Source organism: Callospermophilus lateralis, chromosome 11 (genome assembly GCF_048772815.1).
Source record: "Callospermophilus lateralis isolate mCalLat2 chromosome 11, mCalLat2.hap1, whole genome shotgun sequence".
NCBI classification, from domain to species: domain Eukaryota; kingdom Metazoa; phylum Chordata; class Mammalia; order Rodentia; family Sciuridae; genus Callospermophilus; species Callospermophilus lateralis.
This window is the reverse complement of record NC_135315.1, coordinates 22680229-22697225: the sequence shown is the minus strand read 5'-3', so window position 1 is coordinate 22697225 and position 16997 is coordinate 22680229. Positions and strand designations below refer to the sequence as shown.

The following is a 16997-nucleotide window of genomic DNA, read 5'->3' as shown; positions in this document are numbered from 1 at the left end:
CCCAGGTGTTCCCACTCTGACTCCAGTGCAGGCCAGAGGACACCAGGTGAACCCAAATTCCTTCCCCTCCTAAGGTCTGAGCACTTACAGGGGGACACTGTGCCAGCTTCTCCGAGGCTGCTATTTGGACATTGAGGTGTTTGGACTGAGACTTCCCTCGGGATTTGATGAGCCTCTGAAGTACCTGATTTGGGGGAAGAGGAGGAGGAGTTAGAGGGGGCCCAAGCAATGCACCAAGTGAGAAAGGCAAGTTCTGGATGGAGTCAGTGTCAGGATGGTGGAATGTTCCATGACTCTCAGCCTTGAGCACCTCTGCAGGAATGACCTTACCAACCCTATGTCCACCCTGTACAATGTTCAGGCTCTCTTCTGGGTCTCATGACCACCTGTCCTTGAGAGCTACATGAAAGGTAGTGATACTAGTTCCCCACCCCTCTAACCTGGTCTGTAGCCCTCATTCTCCAGGCTCACTCCCCTGCACCATGTCAGCAACAGCAGGCATCTTTTGGAGGGTGTTTGCTAGGTACCAGCACTGTTCTATGCTTTTTGTTTAACTAGAGGAGGCAGGGTCTCACTATATTGTCCAGATTGGCCTTGAACAGGCCGTGGCTCAAGCAGTCCTCCTGCCTCAGCCTTCCAAACAGTTGAGACTACAGGCATGTACCTCAACCTTTTTATGTGATCAATTTAGTTCTGTCAACAGCACTGAGATAGCTATTATTATTGTCATCCTAACAATAATGATAGGTATAATAAAAGAAAAAACCTAAATCTAGTTATGAGAAAACATCTAACAAATCCCAAATGAGGGACAGTCTACAAAATGGCTGACCTGTATCCTCTAAAATGCCAGTGTCATGAAAACCCAAGAAAGGCTGAAGAACTGTTCCATATTAAAGAAAGCAGACCTACAACTAAATGCAACAGGTGATCCCAACCTGATTCCTGGATTAGGGGAAATGTTGCCTTATATAAGGGCATTATTGGGCCACCTGATGAAAGACAACTATGAATTACATTTTATGTAATATTTTTAAAATTTTATAACCATATTATGACTATGTAAGATGACATTCTTGGTCTTAAATACACGTGGAAGCATTCAGGATAAAAGCATATGATCTTTTTGGTGTATGTGCTGGGATTGAATCCAGGGCCTCACACATGCTAGGCACATACTTTATTAAAAAATAAAATTTGGCTGAGGGTGTAGCTCAGTAGTACAGCCCTTGCCTAGCGTACATAAGGCTCTGAGATTGTTTCCCAATGCTACAAAAAAAAAAAAGGAAAAATGTTTCCATTAAATGTAAGGACTAGACATGTGACTCTGTGGTACAGTGCATATTCCCCATTCAAAAGGCCCAGGGTTTAATCTCCAGCATCCCTCTCAAAAAAAAAAAAAAAAAAAAAAAAAAAAAAAAATTAAAAAAAATTAGTGAATCTGAAAAAAATTAAACTGTGCACTTGAAATGGCTAAATTAGTGCTGGGGCTATAGCTCAGTGGCAGAGCACTTGCCTACCATGCACAAGGCCCTGGGTTTGATTTCTAGCACTTAAATAAATAAATGAAAATAAAATAAATGGCTGAATGAAATAAGATATTAATTCTTTTGTTGTTGGTTTTGTTTTGTTTTGTTTGTACTGGGGATTGAACCCAGAGACACATCTCCAGCTCTGTTTTTGTTTTTTTTTTAATTTTTTTCCAGTTATAGATGGACACAATAACTTTAATTTTATTTATTTATTTATTTAAATTTTTAAAATTTTTTTATTTTTAGTTGTAGTTGGCCACAACACCTCCATTTCATTTGTTTATTTTTTTATGAGGTGCTGAGGATCGAACCCAGGGTTTTTTGCACATGCAAGGTGAGCACTCTATCGCTAAGCCACAACCCCAGCCCCTTATTTATTTTTTATGTAGTGCTGAGCATTGAACCCAGTGCCTCACACATGCTAGGCAAGCGTTCTACCACTGAGCGACAACCTCACTGCTACCTCTTTTTATTTTTTGAGACAGGGCCTTAGTAAGTTGCTTAGGACCTTGCTAAATTGCTGAGGCTGACCTCGAATTTGTAATCTTCCTGCCTCAGTCTCCCAAATTGCTGGGTTTATAGGCATGCACCACCATGCCCAGCTAATGTGAATTGTATCTTTTTTGCAGGGGAGGGGCAGTACCAGGGATTGAATTCAGAGGCACTTGGCCATTGAGCCACATCCCTAGCACCTTTTTTTTTTTTTTAATATTTATTTTTCAGTTTTCGGCAGACACAACATCTTTGTTCGTATGTGGTGCTGAGGATCGAACCTGGGCCGCACACATGCCAGGCAAGCGCGCTACCGCTTGAGTCACATCCCCAGCCCCCCATTTTGTCTTTTATTTAGAGACAGGGTATCACTGAGTTGCTTAGTGCCTCGCCATTACTGAGACTGGCTTTGAACTCGCTATCCTCCTCTCTCATCCTCCCAAGCCACTGGGATTATAGGTGTGAATCATATCTTAATAGAGCTGTTAAAATTTTAGTGAATTTTTGGCTGGGTACAGAGATGCACATGAGGCCTTAAGCAACTTAGTGAGACCCTGTCTCTAGAAGGGATAGGGAGTGTAGCTCAGTGGTACAGTGTACCTGCGTTAAATCTCCAATATCACTAAAAGTGTTTTTAAAATTAGTGAATTTGAATGAAGGGTATTCAAAGAACAGAAGTTCCTTGAGCTATTGTTGCAAACACTTCTGTTAAATTGAAATTATTTGAAAATAAAATACTGGAGGGAGGGTACTGGGGATTAAGCCCAGGGCCTTGTGCATGCTACCCAAGCATTATACAATTGAGTTACAGACCCAGCCCCAACTTCTTTATGTGGCAGATGAGGAAACTAGGGCACAGAGATGTTAGGTGACTTGCCAAAGGAACACGTGCTGGTAAATGACAGCCTGGGTAGGAAATCCAAGCAATCTGGCTCCTGAGTCCCTGCCCTAAACCTCAGTGGGGCAAAATGAAAGCCTTTGTTACTGTCTAGGTCACAAAGTGGTTTTGCATCCATTATCTCATTTGATCCTTTCAACCTCCCCCTCCTTCAAATACTTAAATCCCATCCCTTTTATATCACTAGAAACTTAAGGACTCAGAAAGGCTAAGTAACTGGCCCAGGGTGCTCAGCTCATAAGAAGCTACCATGGAACAATAATAGTTACCACTGTTGGCTGCCATCATGAATCAAACAGTATATGCTGGGCTCTTTACATCAAGTACCTCCAGTCCTCTCAGAAATAACACAAGAGAAGCTGAAAGTTCCCCAGGGATACAGTGTGTGCTTTGCATGTGTCAGGCCCTCAGTTCAATCCCAGAAAACAAATATAATAAAAACTTAAGAGAGGGATTATAACCTCATTTTGTAGGTGAAGAAATTGAGGCTCAGAAACTAAATAATTCCCCCCAGATCCCAAACTTAATAAAAACAACAACAAACCAACAATAAGTATATAAACCAACAAGAACAAGGATTTGAACCTCGTGCTGTCTTCAAACTTTAAAACCTTTGCCTAAACTCTTTTCCATGTTTCTTAAATACTTACTAACATCTAGAAGGGAAAGTTCATGGAGCCACAACCCAACAAAAAAGTAAACCAGCGGCTGGGGTTGTGGCTCAGTGGTAGAATGCTTGCCTAGCACGTGTGAAGCACTGGGTTCAAACCTCAGCACCACATACAAATAAGTAAAATAAAGGTATTGTGTTCATCTACAACTAAAAACATTAAAAAAAAAAAAAGTAAACCAGCTTTCCAACAAATATTCTCTACCAGTCTGAATGAAGACAGAAGAGCAAAAAAGCTGATACCAAGCCAGGCACAGTGGCACACACCTGTAATCCCAGGGCTTGGGAGGCTGAGACAGGAGGATCCTGAGTTCAAAGCCAGCCTCAGCAATGGCGAGGCACTAAGCAATTCAGTGAGACCCTATCTCTAAATAAAATACAAAATAGGGCTGGGGATGTGGCTCAGTGGTCAACTGCTCCTGAGTTCAGAAGACAAGAAAGACCCCACAACTGTCAAGTAGCTGAGTGACACTGGGACAAAGAAAAAACAAAATGATTTCTTTTAGTTTTCTGGTCCAATCACAGAAGGTCAACCAAAGTATAGGGGACTGGCCTACATGATCCTAATAATATTAGTCATAGCTACCACATGATGAGGTATTGTCCCAGGCCCTTTGGCAATGTATCTTGGGCAGCATCTTCATGATATGCATACAGTAGAGTCTTACAGAGAAGAAAACCAAAGCTCATAGCAATCAAGTCACCCAGTAGTAAGGAGTAGAGGAGATCCAAGCAGCCCAACTTCAGAACACTCCTTATAAACCATGCACCCACCTTGGGAGAGGTGATCTTGATGTAAACAATGATGGGGGCCAACGAGGTCTTGGAGAGCTGAGCTGGGTGGTTGATAGTGTCAGCATCCAGAGCCACCAACTGAAGAGTCCGAGCCAGCTCGAAGATCCGCTCAATCTCACTCTGTACCTCAGCTTGGGGGCACCAAGGCATCGGGAGGGGGAATGTAAGGCCGCCCCCAGGAAGCAGTGGATGGAGGGAACACTTCTAGTCCTTCCACCCACCACCTCTCACCCTACCCTAGTGCAGCCCAGAAGCGGGGAGTACAGAAGGCAGACCCAGCTCACCCAGGCTGGAGCGTGTGTTGGAGCGCTCAATGATGATGTGCTTGCTGGGGTTGTTGAGGACTGAGCGCTTGGCCAGGGAAATGTCAGCTGTCACCCTAGTGATGGAGATCCTGGGGGACGGGAAGGAGGAGGGAGTCAGGAGCCAGGGTGGGCTAGAATGTCTTGCCCACTCTTCAGACTTTAGGCCTGCCCAGTGTCCCTCAGGCCAAGAGTCCTAAGATTGTCCTTCAAGATACCCTACTCCTCCCAGCACAGAGAGCCACAATGGGTGTGGATAGATGGTTCTCTGGGTCTTACCTGCCATCAAATCGATGCTTCAAGAAGTCAAATAAAGCTTTCTGCATCATGTCTGTAACCTGGGGTTGGATGTTTGGAGGAAGGATGGAAGAGAATTCAGGCATTTAAAGCTGCTCAGAGGCGGGCAAGGTGGCACATGCCTATAATCCCAGTGGCTCGGGAGGCTGAGACAGGAGGATCCCTAGTTCAAAGCCAGCCTCAGCAACTGCGAGACACTAAGCAACTCAGTGAGACCCTGTCTCTAAATAAAATACAAAATAGGGCTGAGGATGTGGCTTAATGGTTGAGTCCCCTGAGTTCAATCCCTGCTACCCCCCAAAAAGAACCTGCTCAGAAGATTGAGCTGCTGGGCATTTGTACCCTTACTTTTTATTTTCTTTTCAAATTCCAGAGATGAAGGGACCTCTATGGAGGGCTCCCTGACTCTGAGGGGCCTCCTATGCAATCTCTGATTCCAAAAATCCTTTAAGGTGGGTCTCTGGGAGGGTTCTCCAGGGATTTCTTCAGGGAACTGGGCCCTTCTGAATGGGTCCTCCATGGGTCAGGCTCCTCTGAGATTTTTCTCTGAAGGTCTATAGCCTTCTGGAGAGAACACCCTGGGGATCTGGGCCCTTCTGGGGGACCTCTCTGTAGTCTGAAGATATTCCTATGGTGTCTTTCTGGAGGTCTGGGCTTCTCCGGGCCCACTCCCCTCTTGGGTTCCTACCTCATAGCCCTTGAGCGACGGTCCCACCAGGATGATGGGCCTCATGGAAGGCACCACGTCATAAGGGGGCACATGCTCTGTCTGAGGGAAGCAGGGAGGGGAAATCCCAGAGTAGAGGTGACATCAGACCCTCTCTTCCAACCTCCAAGCTTCCCCCATGCATCCTTTCCTCCCCCTGGTCCCAGTGCCCAGATGTGGGGATCAGGGCAGGGATGGATAGGGATGGCCATGGAGAACCAGGAAGGGTGGGGAAAGGGAGGCAGATATGGGAACGAACGGGTGTTAGAAGGCCCCCCAGCTCATCCCGGGTGTGCGAGGGGGGACACAGAAAGCTGTGATACTCACCGACTTCTGCTTCTGTTTGGCTGGGTCCAGAGATTGCCAGGAGAGGGGAGGGGAGGAGAGAGGGGAGGGCACCCAGGCAGGGGCAGAGGGTAAGGAAGGAGCCAGGACAAGAGAGGAAGGGAGAGCGGGCAGACGAGGAGAGATAACAGGGCATGCGTGTTAGTGACAGACAGAGCCAGAGAGAGGGGACAGGACCCCATGCCAAGGGGAAGCCAGAGGTAGTCCTGGACCAGGGTTGGAGCAGGACTGACGGGCAGTCCAAGGGACTCAGTAATGATCAGACCCCCCTTTCTGAGTCTTGGAAAAGAACTGGAGAAAGTGGCAGCCACTAATGTGGTGCCCACCTCCGGCCCCCGATGCACATGTACATGTCCATTTTAAGGGTTCCCTTGACTATCTTGCCAAGCAGTCAGTGGATCCCTCATGTGCCCACCAACAGAATTAGAAAAGGGCAAAGAAGGAACATCATTCCATTTTCCTCTTCAGAAGCCAGAGCGGGGGCATCCGTTGGAATATTCCATTCCATTGGTAATGAGGGCAAAGGTCAGGATTCATTACCACCAGACCCTGCTTCCTCAGGGTGGACAGCCTTCCAAGGGTAACAACCAGCCCTCCCTGGGGGTGGGCCAGGGTGGGGTGTGTGTGGAGAGGGATGTGCCCATTGCACACACCTCTCCAGATCCACGGGAAGCTCTGAGGCACAGGACAGGCTGCACAGTATCTGCACCCACCCCAGCCCCCTCTCTCTGCCAAAAAGCTGGGCCCTGACCATCCCCTCTTAAGAACCCAGCAAGAATTACCTTCTTAAAGAAGGGGATGCGTTTGCCATGAGGCGGCGGGGTGGTGACACTGCTAACACTAGTCTTGGCAGAGCTGCTCTGCTCACCAAACTCGGCCTCCTCCTCCTCTAACTCTAAGGGGTCTAGTTCAAAGGCTAAGTTAGTCATTTCATTACCTGGACAGGAGTCAGAAGAGAGGGAGGAAGGAGGTGAGAGAAGAGGAGTGAGATGGACGTGGAGACACAGTACAGAACACAGGGATGGGGATGGGGAGAAAAGAAAGAAGAAGAGGTGAATGGAACAGGGTTGGGAGAAATGAATGGGGTCAGGGGCGGTGGGTAGGGGGCAGGTAGAGAGATGGAGCTACCAAAGAAAGGGGAGAGGAGAGACAAGACAGGCCCAGCTTGTACGATACCCTATTGTTCATAGAGGGAGTACTACTGCATGTGTTTTGGGGACTCAGAATTGGGGTGCCCCTATACAGGGAGAAGAGGGCCAGACAGTGAAGACCACCCCCAGAAACTCCCCCCACCCCAGGGATGGCAGCAGCTCTTACCACTGGCAGGGGGTGTCGGGCGGCGGGTGCCAGTCACCACGTCTCCCAGACTGGAACTGGAGTTGTCACCTGATTTGCTGCGTAGGCAGGGAGGCAAACGGAGCTGGTGAGCAAAGGGGTGGGCGTGGAAATGGGGGAGTCTTGTCCTGTACAAGCTGCACTCTCTGGAGTTTTCCAGCCCCCGTGGTGATAGCTCTGTGCCCTCAAGGCTAAAGTCAGCCCTGAGGCCTAGTCCTGGCTGAGGGCCTCTCCTGAGGTTGCAGCAGCCACCCCCTGCCACGTACCTGGAGCTGAGGCGGTTCTGGCGAAGCTTCTGTTCCTGAATCAGGCGTAGGCTGTCCAGTTTGACAGGGCTGGGGATGAAGCCAACCTCACAGCCCTCCTTCACCAGGCGCCCGATCCACCAGTCATTATTGTATTTCTGAAAACAACAGCAGGTAGGGTGGGGGAGAGCAAAAGGGGGATTGGAGGCGCAAGACAGCAGTCACCCTTTGTAGGAACCCCCCAGATTTGCTGACCCTACTGGAGGATGGCACCCTCAAAGATGTCCACCCTCTAAAGTCTCAAGATAACTCTTGAGACCAGCATCCTCTCTGGCCACAGACTATCCTTCCCTTAGAGAGGAGGTGAGAGTCCCCCACTCCCTCCCTCCCTGGGACCACCCTGCTGTAGACAGAGAGTAGGAGTAAATGCACATTCACAGGCCCTGATACACTGTTACTCTAGTCATAGACCTCATGATAAATCAGCCTCATGACCTAAGTATTACCACCTATTTGACAATGAAAAATTAGCAGCTCAGAAAGGTGGAGAAATTTATCTAAGGTCACACGGCAGATTCAGCCCAGCTCTGCTCAACTCAGAAGGCTTTCTTCCCCACTGGAGCTCCGGCTGCTCCTCTCCTGGTACCTATACCTTGCCCTCCCACCAGATGCCAAGCACTCTCCCCACCTCCTTGATATGCAAGAAGTCCTTAGGCTCGAAGGTGATGGCCACTCCCTGCACGGGCACCTCATCCCCTGGAGATGGATTGTAGCCGACATTTGTCCGCACAGCAAATGCTACTGGCTTGGTCTAGAGGAAACACACCAGGGAAGGTGACACCAGAGGGTTGAACCATAATGTACTATACAACTTCCTGCCAGGAGTGGGAATTACACTAATGTTTGCTTTGTGACTTGCTCATTAAAATGTATACTGGAAGAGCCAGGCATGGCAGTGCACACCTAAAATCCCAACAACTTAGGAGTCTGGGATAGGAGGATTGCAAGTTTGAGGCCAGCCTCAGCAACTTAGTAAGACCCTGTCTCAAAATTAAAAAAAGAAAGAAAGAAAAGAAAAATTAAAAAGGGCTGGATGTAGCTCAGTGGTAAAGTATCCCTAGGTTCAAACCCTAGTACCAAAAAGAAAAAATAAGTAGAGGCTAGCATTGTAGCTCAGTGGCAGAGCACTTGCCTAGCACTTGTAAGACACTGGGTTCGATCCTCAGAACCACATAAAAGAAATAAATAGAACAAAGATATTGTGTCTCTCTTTACAACTAAGAAAAAAAGATATATATATATATATATATATATATACACACACACACACACACACACACATACATATATATGGTGGATAATTTATAAATGTATGCTAACTTTTACAATAAAAAAAGAAAGGCAAGGCCAGGCTTGGTGGTGCACACCTGCAATCCCAGCAACTCAGCAGGCTGAGCAGGAGGATGGCAGATTCAAGGCCTGCCTTGGCAACTTAGCAAGACCCTGTTTCAAAAGAAAAAATAAATAGGGCTGAGATTGTAGCTCAGTGGTAAAGTGTCCCTGGATTTAATCCCCAAAACCATCAAATAATAATAATAATAATAATAATAATAATAATAATAATAATAGTAAAAATGAGGGACTGGGGTTGTGGCTCAGCAGTAGAGCGCCCGCCTAATGTGTGTGAGGTTCTGGATTCGATCCACATATGCATAAATAAAATAAAGGTATTATGTCCACCTACAACTAAAAAAAAAATATGTTTAAAAAAAAGGCAAACTGAGGCTAGGCTCAGTGACTTACTTATTAAAAAAAATAATAATAATGACAGTCACTACTGCTTAGTTGCCTGGTACTGTTATAGGTTTCACATGCATTATTTAATTTACTCATCACAAAATTCCTATGAATTATCATTATTATCTTCATTTAATTAACTTATTTTTATATGTATGTATTTCATCCCTAGAAAAAGAATCCCTCTATGTGTTTTTGCCTTTGTGGTCCAGGATATCAGCTGAGGTTATCAGAACAACGAAATCAAACTGATGAAAGCAGATCATGCTGCCATTGTTCTCCTTTCCTCTCTTCTCTTTTCGAGACAGTTCTGCAATGTTGCCCAGGCTAGCCTATAACACCTGAGCTCAAATGATCTTCAGCCTCAGCCTCCTGAATAGCTAGGACTATAGACACACACCACTGTGCCACTTTCTAGATCTTTGAGCCATACACTGAATCTGAGGCCAACCACTCCACACCTGTTTAACCTGCCTTGGGTGGGGTGGGGGGTTCACAGTCTTCCTAGTTCCATGGTCATCAATAATTTTTATTCTCCAATATAACCACACTTACTTCATCACCATGGTTAGGAATCAGAAGATGACCTTGAAGCAGGACCTAATAAGAATCTAGCATTTCCTTCTTTCCGACATTGTTGATGCTCCCAAGAGCAATGGCCAGGACATTCACATGCACCATTATGGCAGCAAAGAAATACGGCAAAAAGAACTATCTTTATTTTAATGAATAAAGGAAATTGAAAATCAGAAAAGAAGTGGCTTGCTTAATATCCACAGCAATTAAGAGTCAGGGAGGAAGCTGGGTACAGTGATGCACATCTGTTATCCCAGCCACTTGGGAAGCTGATGCAGAAGGATCACAAGTTTGAGGTCAGTCCCTGTGACTTAGTGATTCTCTTGTCTTAAAATACAAAATAAAAAGCACTGGAGATGTAGTTTAGTGGCAAAGTGCCTCTGTTAAATCTCCAGTACTCCAGTACCAAAAAAAAAAAAAAAAAAAAATCAGGGCTGAGATTCCAGCTCAGGAAATTTGATTCCAGGAAGTAGATATTTTTCTTTTCCATTCATTCATTCATTCATTCATTCATTCATTCATTCATTCATTCATGGTACTGGGAATCAAACCCAAAGATGCTCTCTATCAGTGAGCTACATCGCTACATCCCCAGTCCTATACCCCCTCTTTTTTTTTTTTTTTTTTTTTTATTTAAAGGAAGGGTCACACTAAGCTGCTGAGGCTGGCTTTGAATTTGCAATTCACCTGCCTCAGACTTCTAAGTTGCTAGGATTACTCTTGTGAGCCACCCCGCCCAGGAGAAGCAGACATTTTCAGCACTTGTCAAGCTCCTATCCTGTGGAAACATTATCAGGCACTTCTCCTACTGTGTAAGGAGGCAGGTATTATAGCCCACATTTTACAGGGGAAGAACAGGGGTATGTTGAGATCCCAGGACACACAGCTGGCAGGGACCAGGCTAAGATTTGACCCGGGGTCTGTCCAGCTCTCTCTCTGAGGTCCAGGTGTGGGAGAAATCATGTCAGCACAGTCCCTTCCCGCATCTTTTCTCACCTTGGCTTTCTCAAGCTGAGCTAACGCCTGGCGCTCTGCCTCCTTCCTCAAGGCTTCCCGGTCCTCTTCCAGAGACACGTCAGAGTCTGACGGGCGGCTAGTGTAGGACTCTGCTGAGCCCTGAAAGCAGACAGGGCCGGCTCAGGGCCAATGCTCTCTCTCCTAGCCCTTGGGCTCGGGAAGGGCTGAAGGTGCCACCCATCATGGAGGTCTGAGGCCCAGTGTGATGCCACAAACCTAGAAGGTAGTATGAGGGTGGAGGGGTGGGGCCAAGGTTTATAGGTCCTAGGAAGAGTGACAGCAGCAAGCAGAGGGTTAAGGCATGTCTAAGGACAGCTGCTTGGAGTCCTGGGAGGGGTGGGAACCTGATAGGGGCACAGCACAGGGGAGAAATGCCAGGGGATGAGTCTCCACTCCCTGCTCCTCCTTTCCTGCCCTGCCCCCAGCATCACTGCTGAGAAGAATCAGCAGAAGCCCAGTGGCATTCCTCCCAGGGACTGCAGCCACCAGCTAAGGCCTGGCTCTCTGCACTGCTGCCAGTGGGCAGCCTGCTCAGCGTGACGGGGTCAACAATATTTTGCCTACCTTCTGCTAAAGAGTAGGTAAGGACAGAACTCCTACCTCCTGGCCCTAGTTGGGACTGCCTGAATCAGGCCACCCCACTCAAAGCTGACCCTCCACCTCCGCTAAGATACAGAAGAGAACGCAAGATTTCTGGGGTGGCACAGGCAGAAGCACCAAGTTAAGAGCAGAATATGGAACAGGCACTTTCCTATCCAGGCTCCAGGGTTAAGGCAGGCTCAGAAGTCTGGGTGTGCCAGGAAGCTGGCTCTGACCACACTGACCAATCCAGGGCACAAGGGACTCCTCTAGGGGTGCACACATATATGTGAGACACAGGTAGCCCATACAGACCTAGCAGCACAGGTCATGAACATGCTGATTCATGAGTACACCGGAAGTGCGAGGGCAAGAATGTTTGGGAAGGTGTATTCTATGGCACGTGCTGGCAATGCACAACCAAGTGCACCCAGGGAGCCACCTTAGGTCTGGGTCCCTGAAGATGGGAGTCATGTGAGGACAGGAGACAGGACTATAGATTTGTATGTGACTTCCGGAATGCTGCTGACAGAGTGGGAGAGAATGTGAAAGAGCAAGATTGCAGAGATATGAGGGACTTTTCCCGAGGGCATGAAAGGTCACTTGGCTGGGAATGTCTGTTAGCATGGAATGGAGGGGACCCAGGAAAGAATGAAGACAAAGTCCTATATCTCCTCAGAAATCCCTCATCATAGCTGGTACAGGTGCCCACCCCTTTCCCAGTCAAATCATGAAAATGGGAGATTTGCCTGGGGATGGAGAGTCACTAAACAGCAGCTGAGAAAGAGACACAAACCAGGGAGAGGGAAAAGCGGCTTAGCCACCATTCCATCCCTCCCGATGGGAGCACTCGGTGAAGAAGACAGACACCCAGAGAGGCAGAGAAACAGAAGCAGATGGACGGTCAGAGAGGTACTCACTGACCCCAAGGCACCTGCAGACACAAATACTGACACAAACACACACACACATACACACTCTCCAGAAATGGTGGGAGACAGTAAATAATGAGGAGGCGAGGAGACAGACTGGCCCAGAGGCCCCCTACCAGGTTTCCTGAAGGGCTGTTCTACCCACCCACTACCTCACCCCATCCCAGCTCACCACCACAAGGGTCCGGTTGGGCGCCTCCATCCCGGCGCCCTCAGTGCCCGGCCCCACCGGCTTAAGGGGTGGCCCAAAGTGCCCGTCCCCCCAGGGTGCTCAGGTTACAAGCAGAGTTGCTACATGTGCAAACTGCTAGGGTATATTTAGCTCAGAGATGTGGCAAGGACTGCCCCCCCCACTCCCGCCACCTACTGGGGGTCAGACTGGGAGCTGAGAGGAGGAAGTATTAGAAACTGGGGTCTGACCCCTTTGGTTAACTAAATACTGAAGGAACTAAGCTCTCGTCTGCCAAGAGAGGCAACAAAAGCACAGAATCATTCTTTCCAGTCCTGACCCTGGCCCAATTCTGCAACAGGAGGGATGAAAGAGCAATTGAAGAAAGGACTTTCCATATGTGTACTTAGGAGATGCTTGGATGAAGGCCTCCCTTCTGAATCTCCCAAATCAGGCCTGGGCTCAAATCAGGCCTGGGCTCATATATGTCAAGGGTAGAGATGGAAGAATAAAAAAGAAGAGTCTACTCCAATCTATGGTAAATCTGCTTGCCACTATCCTCTTGTTCCCGGCCCCAAGCAGACTCACCTCCAAGGAACTCCTCCTCCCTGCAGCCCTCTGCCCTCACGTGCCCTGCCTGTTTTCTCTTTAACACACTCCTTCCCTTGTCTGATTCCAAGCCCCTCTCGCCTTTTTTGGGTACCAGGCTTTGTTGAGATACTCAGTAGTCATAGCAACCACATGTCTCCCTCACTGCCTCTCCCTGAGCCTAAGATGGCCTGGGTTGAAAATTAGAAAAGAGGAGAGTGTCAGCTTCCTGGCCAAGCACAGCAGACCCAGCAAGCTCTTCTCAGTTATCCCCCTTCTGTCACAGGTGCTGGGCCACAGTCCTCTCTAAAATCAAACACCTCCTGCCTATCCCCATCACACTTTCTCTCTGAATATTAAAGAGAGCCTCGTTTGGATGTGGGGAGTTTGTTTCTCTAACCCCCACTTAAACAAGGCTTCAAGGACCCAACTGCCCTAGCTCCTCATTTTCTAGCACCTGTCTCCACCCCACCCTGTCACAGATTCTGGGGGAGGACGTGGAAGCAGACAGCCGGCAGGGGGAGTGGGTGACAGCCCGAAGCAAGCTAGAAGGAGGCAGGCCAGGCTGTCCCTGAATGAGATGACGCAGGCAGGCAGCAGGGGCTGGTGCTTGGTGCTGGGGGAGGGGCGGGGCGGGGGCGGGGGCTGAAGCAGTGGGTGCAGCTGCCAGCATATCCAGGAGAGGTCATGGGAAGTCAGGGTGTTTGGGCTGGTTCCAGGCAGGTGACAAACTACACAGAGAAGGGTGCCTAGAGAAAGCCGCAGACCAGCTCACCAATGCTGGCCTCCACCAGTCAGCCACCTCCCTCCTCTCAGCCCAGCCTCCCCATTACCTGCCGGACAAAGCTGTTGGATGTTGTATCTGAGGAAGTGCTCCCATCAGACCGTTTGAACCGTCCTTTCCTCTTGCTGTATTTGCCCTGGAGAGGCCAGGAAAGAACAAGAGTGGAATCATAAAGGACCTTTCCCAACCCTCAAACCACCAGATCCAGAGCTACTGCCAAGTCTTGGGAATATTGTTCTCTGATCCGCACAGCCCCTCCCCCATTCCCCTGTATCATCTTCTGGAGGTGGTACAGCCCGAGGGGAGAGAAGGTCTCCCATCCCACTAAGAGAGCCCAGACCACAGTCACTCCTAGGGAACAGTGCAAAGAGCCTAGGGGCACACACAGAAACCCCCCAAACCAACGTAGAGGCTGGGGAATGGGAGGCCTGAAAAGCGGGAGGTTCATTAGGCAGCAAAGCTAATTAAGATGCTGGGCAGGCTGCAGAGGCCTCCAGGGAAGGGAGAGGCTGCCTGCAATGCTGGGGGGCGGAGAGAACTAGGGAAGTTCCTTCCCACACCCCCTCAGCTGGAGCTGAGGGGTCTGAGAGTGCCAAAGGCCTCCAGAGAGAGGAGGGATCACTAACCCAGGGCCCAGCAGGGCTTCTCCCTTGAGCCCAACTCTTCCCTTCCCGGAGTAGGGAGGAGATGGCTTCTCTGAGCTCCTAGAGACCCAGAGCTAGATTTCTGGGGAAGGGGGAAGAAGCATGGAACCATATTTTTAAACATCCAAACCCAACTGTGGTGTGCCTTCATGGGAGTCAGTGTTGTTCCCCATTCCCCCCTCTGCCCTGGGGGGTCTTTTTCTCAGCTTACCTCCCTCACAATCAGTGGCCACACCCCTACCCAAAGGGGCAAGAGAGATCCACTCTACCCTCCAGCTGCCACTGCCCATGCCCCATACCCTTGGTAGCAACCTGACTATATCAATCTAAAGGCTCCTTGGCCCTTCCCCAAGGCAAGCCTAGGACACAGTCCCACAGGTCCCAGGGGTAATAGGCTGGTGGCCTCATTGACTGAACTGGTGGTCTGGGTGGGGTGCACCTCCTAGTCAGGGGGCCACACATTCAGGTTAAGGCTTCAGGTGTTTTGAGTCTCCTAAGAGGGAGTTGTTTCTTTACCCTCCCAATGCAACATAAATGCTTGGCCCCAGTCCAATCCAGAATGGGCAGGATGGAGGGCTCAGATCTCCAAGCTGCTGCCCCCAGATTCCATCCCAAACTTTCTTTAAAAAAAAAAAAAAATTTAGTTGTAGATAGACACAATACCTTCATTTATTTTTATGTGGTGCTGAGGATTGAACCCAGTGCCTCACGCATGCTAGGCAAGAGCTCTACCAATGAGCCATAACCTCAGCCCCCAGACTTTCTTAAGCCAAAGAACCTAGATGAGCCAAGACCAGACTCCATGCTCTGGCTCTGTGGATCTTGGTACAAGAAGGATGGATGATGGGACAGGACACCTGGGAAGTCCTTCCGGGGTCTTCCCTCCCCTCCTTTTCTTTCAAACTGGACATATACCCAAAGTAGTTTTGCAGTTCCCTACAAACCTAAGAAGATTCTGCAGTGAATCCCAGACTTTCACACTACCACTACCATCTCAGGCTGGGTAAAGGGAGTGGCGCTCAGAGGGACAGGGGACAGCTGAAAGGAAGGCCCTAGTCAGCTGCCTCCCAGGCTCCAAGGGGCCTGGGGTGGAGAACAGAGGTATTTTTAGGTCTGACCTGACCCCCCTACACACCCATCAACCACAGTTCCATGGTGGTTACAATTGCTCCAGGTTGGCCACAGCAATACAAGAGTTAATGCCATCCTTGGGGAAGGACATGTCCTAGAGAAATGCCTTGGCAGGACCACCCCAGACTGTGCTGGTCACTCTATGGGAATCTAAGAGTAGCACAGGGGCATGGGAAAGTGTGCGAGTGCATGGGGCAACAGACCCCCTCCTCCAGTTAAAACAGCTACCTCCCCTCCAGGACAGTGAGTTGGCATCCTTCCAACTTTCCAAACTTTGGAGGCATTTTCGGGGCTGCGGGGGAGGGGTAAGCCAACGTGGGTGTCCGGAAGAGGGTAACTGGTCCAATACAAGGACGGAGTGAGGTGGCTGGAGGGGTCCTTGGGCCAAGAATGGGCCCTTCTACACCCTCAAGGACCAGGGTCTGAGGCTTGGAAGGCCTGTTGGCACCGCCCTCTGACCACTGCCTCGGCCATCTCCCAGTGCCACCCCCGCCCCACCCACCCCCGCCCGGCTTCCCCAAACGTGCTCCGCGTCGCCCCCCTTGCCTGGTCGATCTCTAGCCTCCCTCAACCTCCCCTTCTCAAGGCCCAGATCCCCCAAACAACACCCCCCACCTCAGCCACTGGAGCCGGTTCCCGAGCAGCAGGGACCGTGACGCGGGGGAGAGGAGGCGAGGGTGACAGGCAGCCCACCCGCACCCTCCCAGCACCACAGCCCAACTCCGGGCCAATCATTAACCCGCAAGAATGGGGGGGGCGAGCACCCCTCTCCCCTCGGCGCCGGGCATATAACCCTTTCCTTCCATGGTCCCTCTAGCCGACCCCAAGGTCCGCGGAGCGGCCCTCTTCTCTCGGGCCGGCACCACGCCTCACCTGTGGGCTGGGATCAAAGACCTCCATGGGAATCTCCTGGGAGGGTGGGTAAGGGCCCCGGGACATGCTGCTCTTCTGGACCATGGAGAGTAGCCTCCCCTCCCGCCGCCGGCCCGGCCCAGCCGGGCGCCCTCAGTGCATAGGAGAGGCCGTCGGAGCCGAGGGAAGAGCAGCGCAGCGCAGCGCAGCCAGAACCGGGTCCAGCCGCCCAGCAGGGCCTTCGGCTGCCCGCTCGATGCCTAGCCTCGCTCCCTGCTCGGGCTCTCTCTTCTACCTCAGCAGCCGCCGCC

General features: G+C 49.8%; 2 protein-coding genes across 2 annotated transcripts in view; one reads left to right on the top strand and one right to left on the bottom strand.

The window, feature by feature from the left end:
• The window catches only part of Rpl19 (ribosomal protein L19), a 67052-nt gene that overhangs the window by 42646 nt on the left and 7409 nt on the right, over positions 1-16997 (top strand). The window lies entirely within an intron of this gene.
• Positions 1-16997, bottom strand: part of Cacnb1 (calcium voltage-gated channel auxiliary subunit beta 1) — a 19743-nt gene extending 2746 nt beyond the window's left edge. The window contains 12 exon segments of the mRNA XM_076869514.1: positions 89-184; positions 4367-4518; positions 4672-4781; positions 4969-5027; positions 5675-5755; positions 6820-6974; positions 7355-7431; positions 7639-7775; positions 8306-8428; positions 10987-11106; positions 14109-14195; positions 16708-16997. Coding sequence (XP_076725629.1) covers positions 89-184; positions 4367-4518; positions 4672-4781; positions 4969-5027; positions 5675-5755; positions 6820-6974; positions 7355-7431; positions 7639-7775; positions 8306-8428; positions 10987-11106; positions 14109-14195; positions 16708-16791 — 1281 coding nt within the window. The 5' untranslated portion in view covers positions 16792-16997.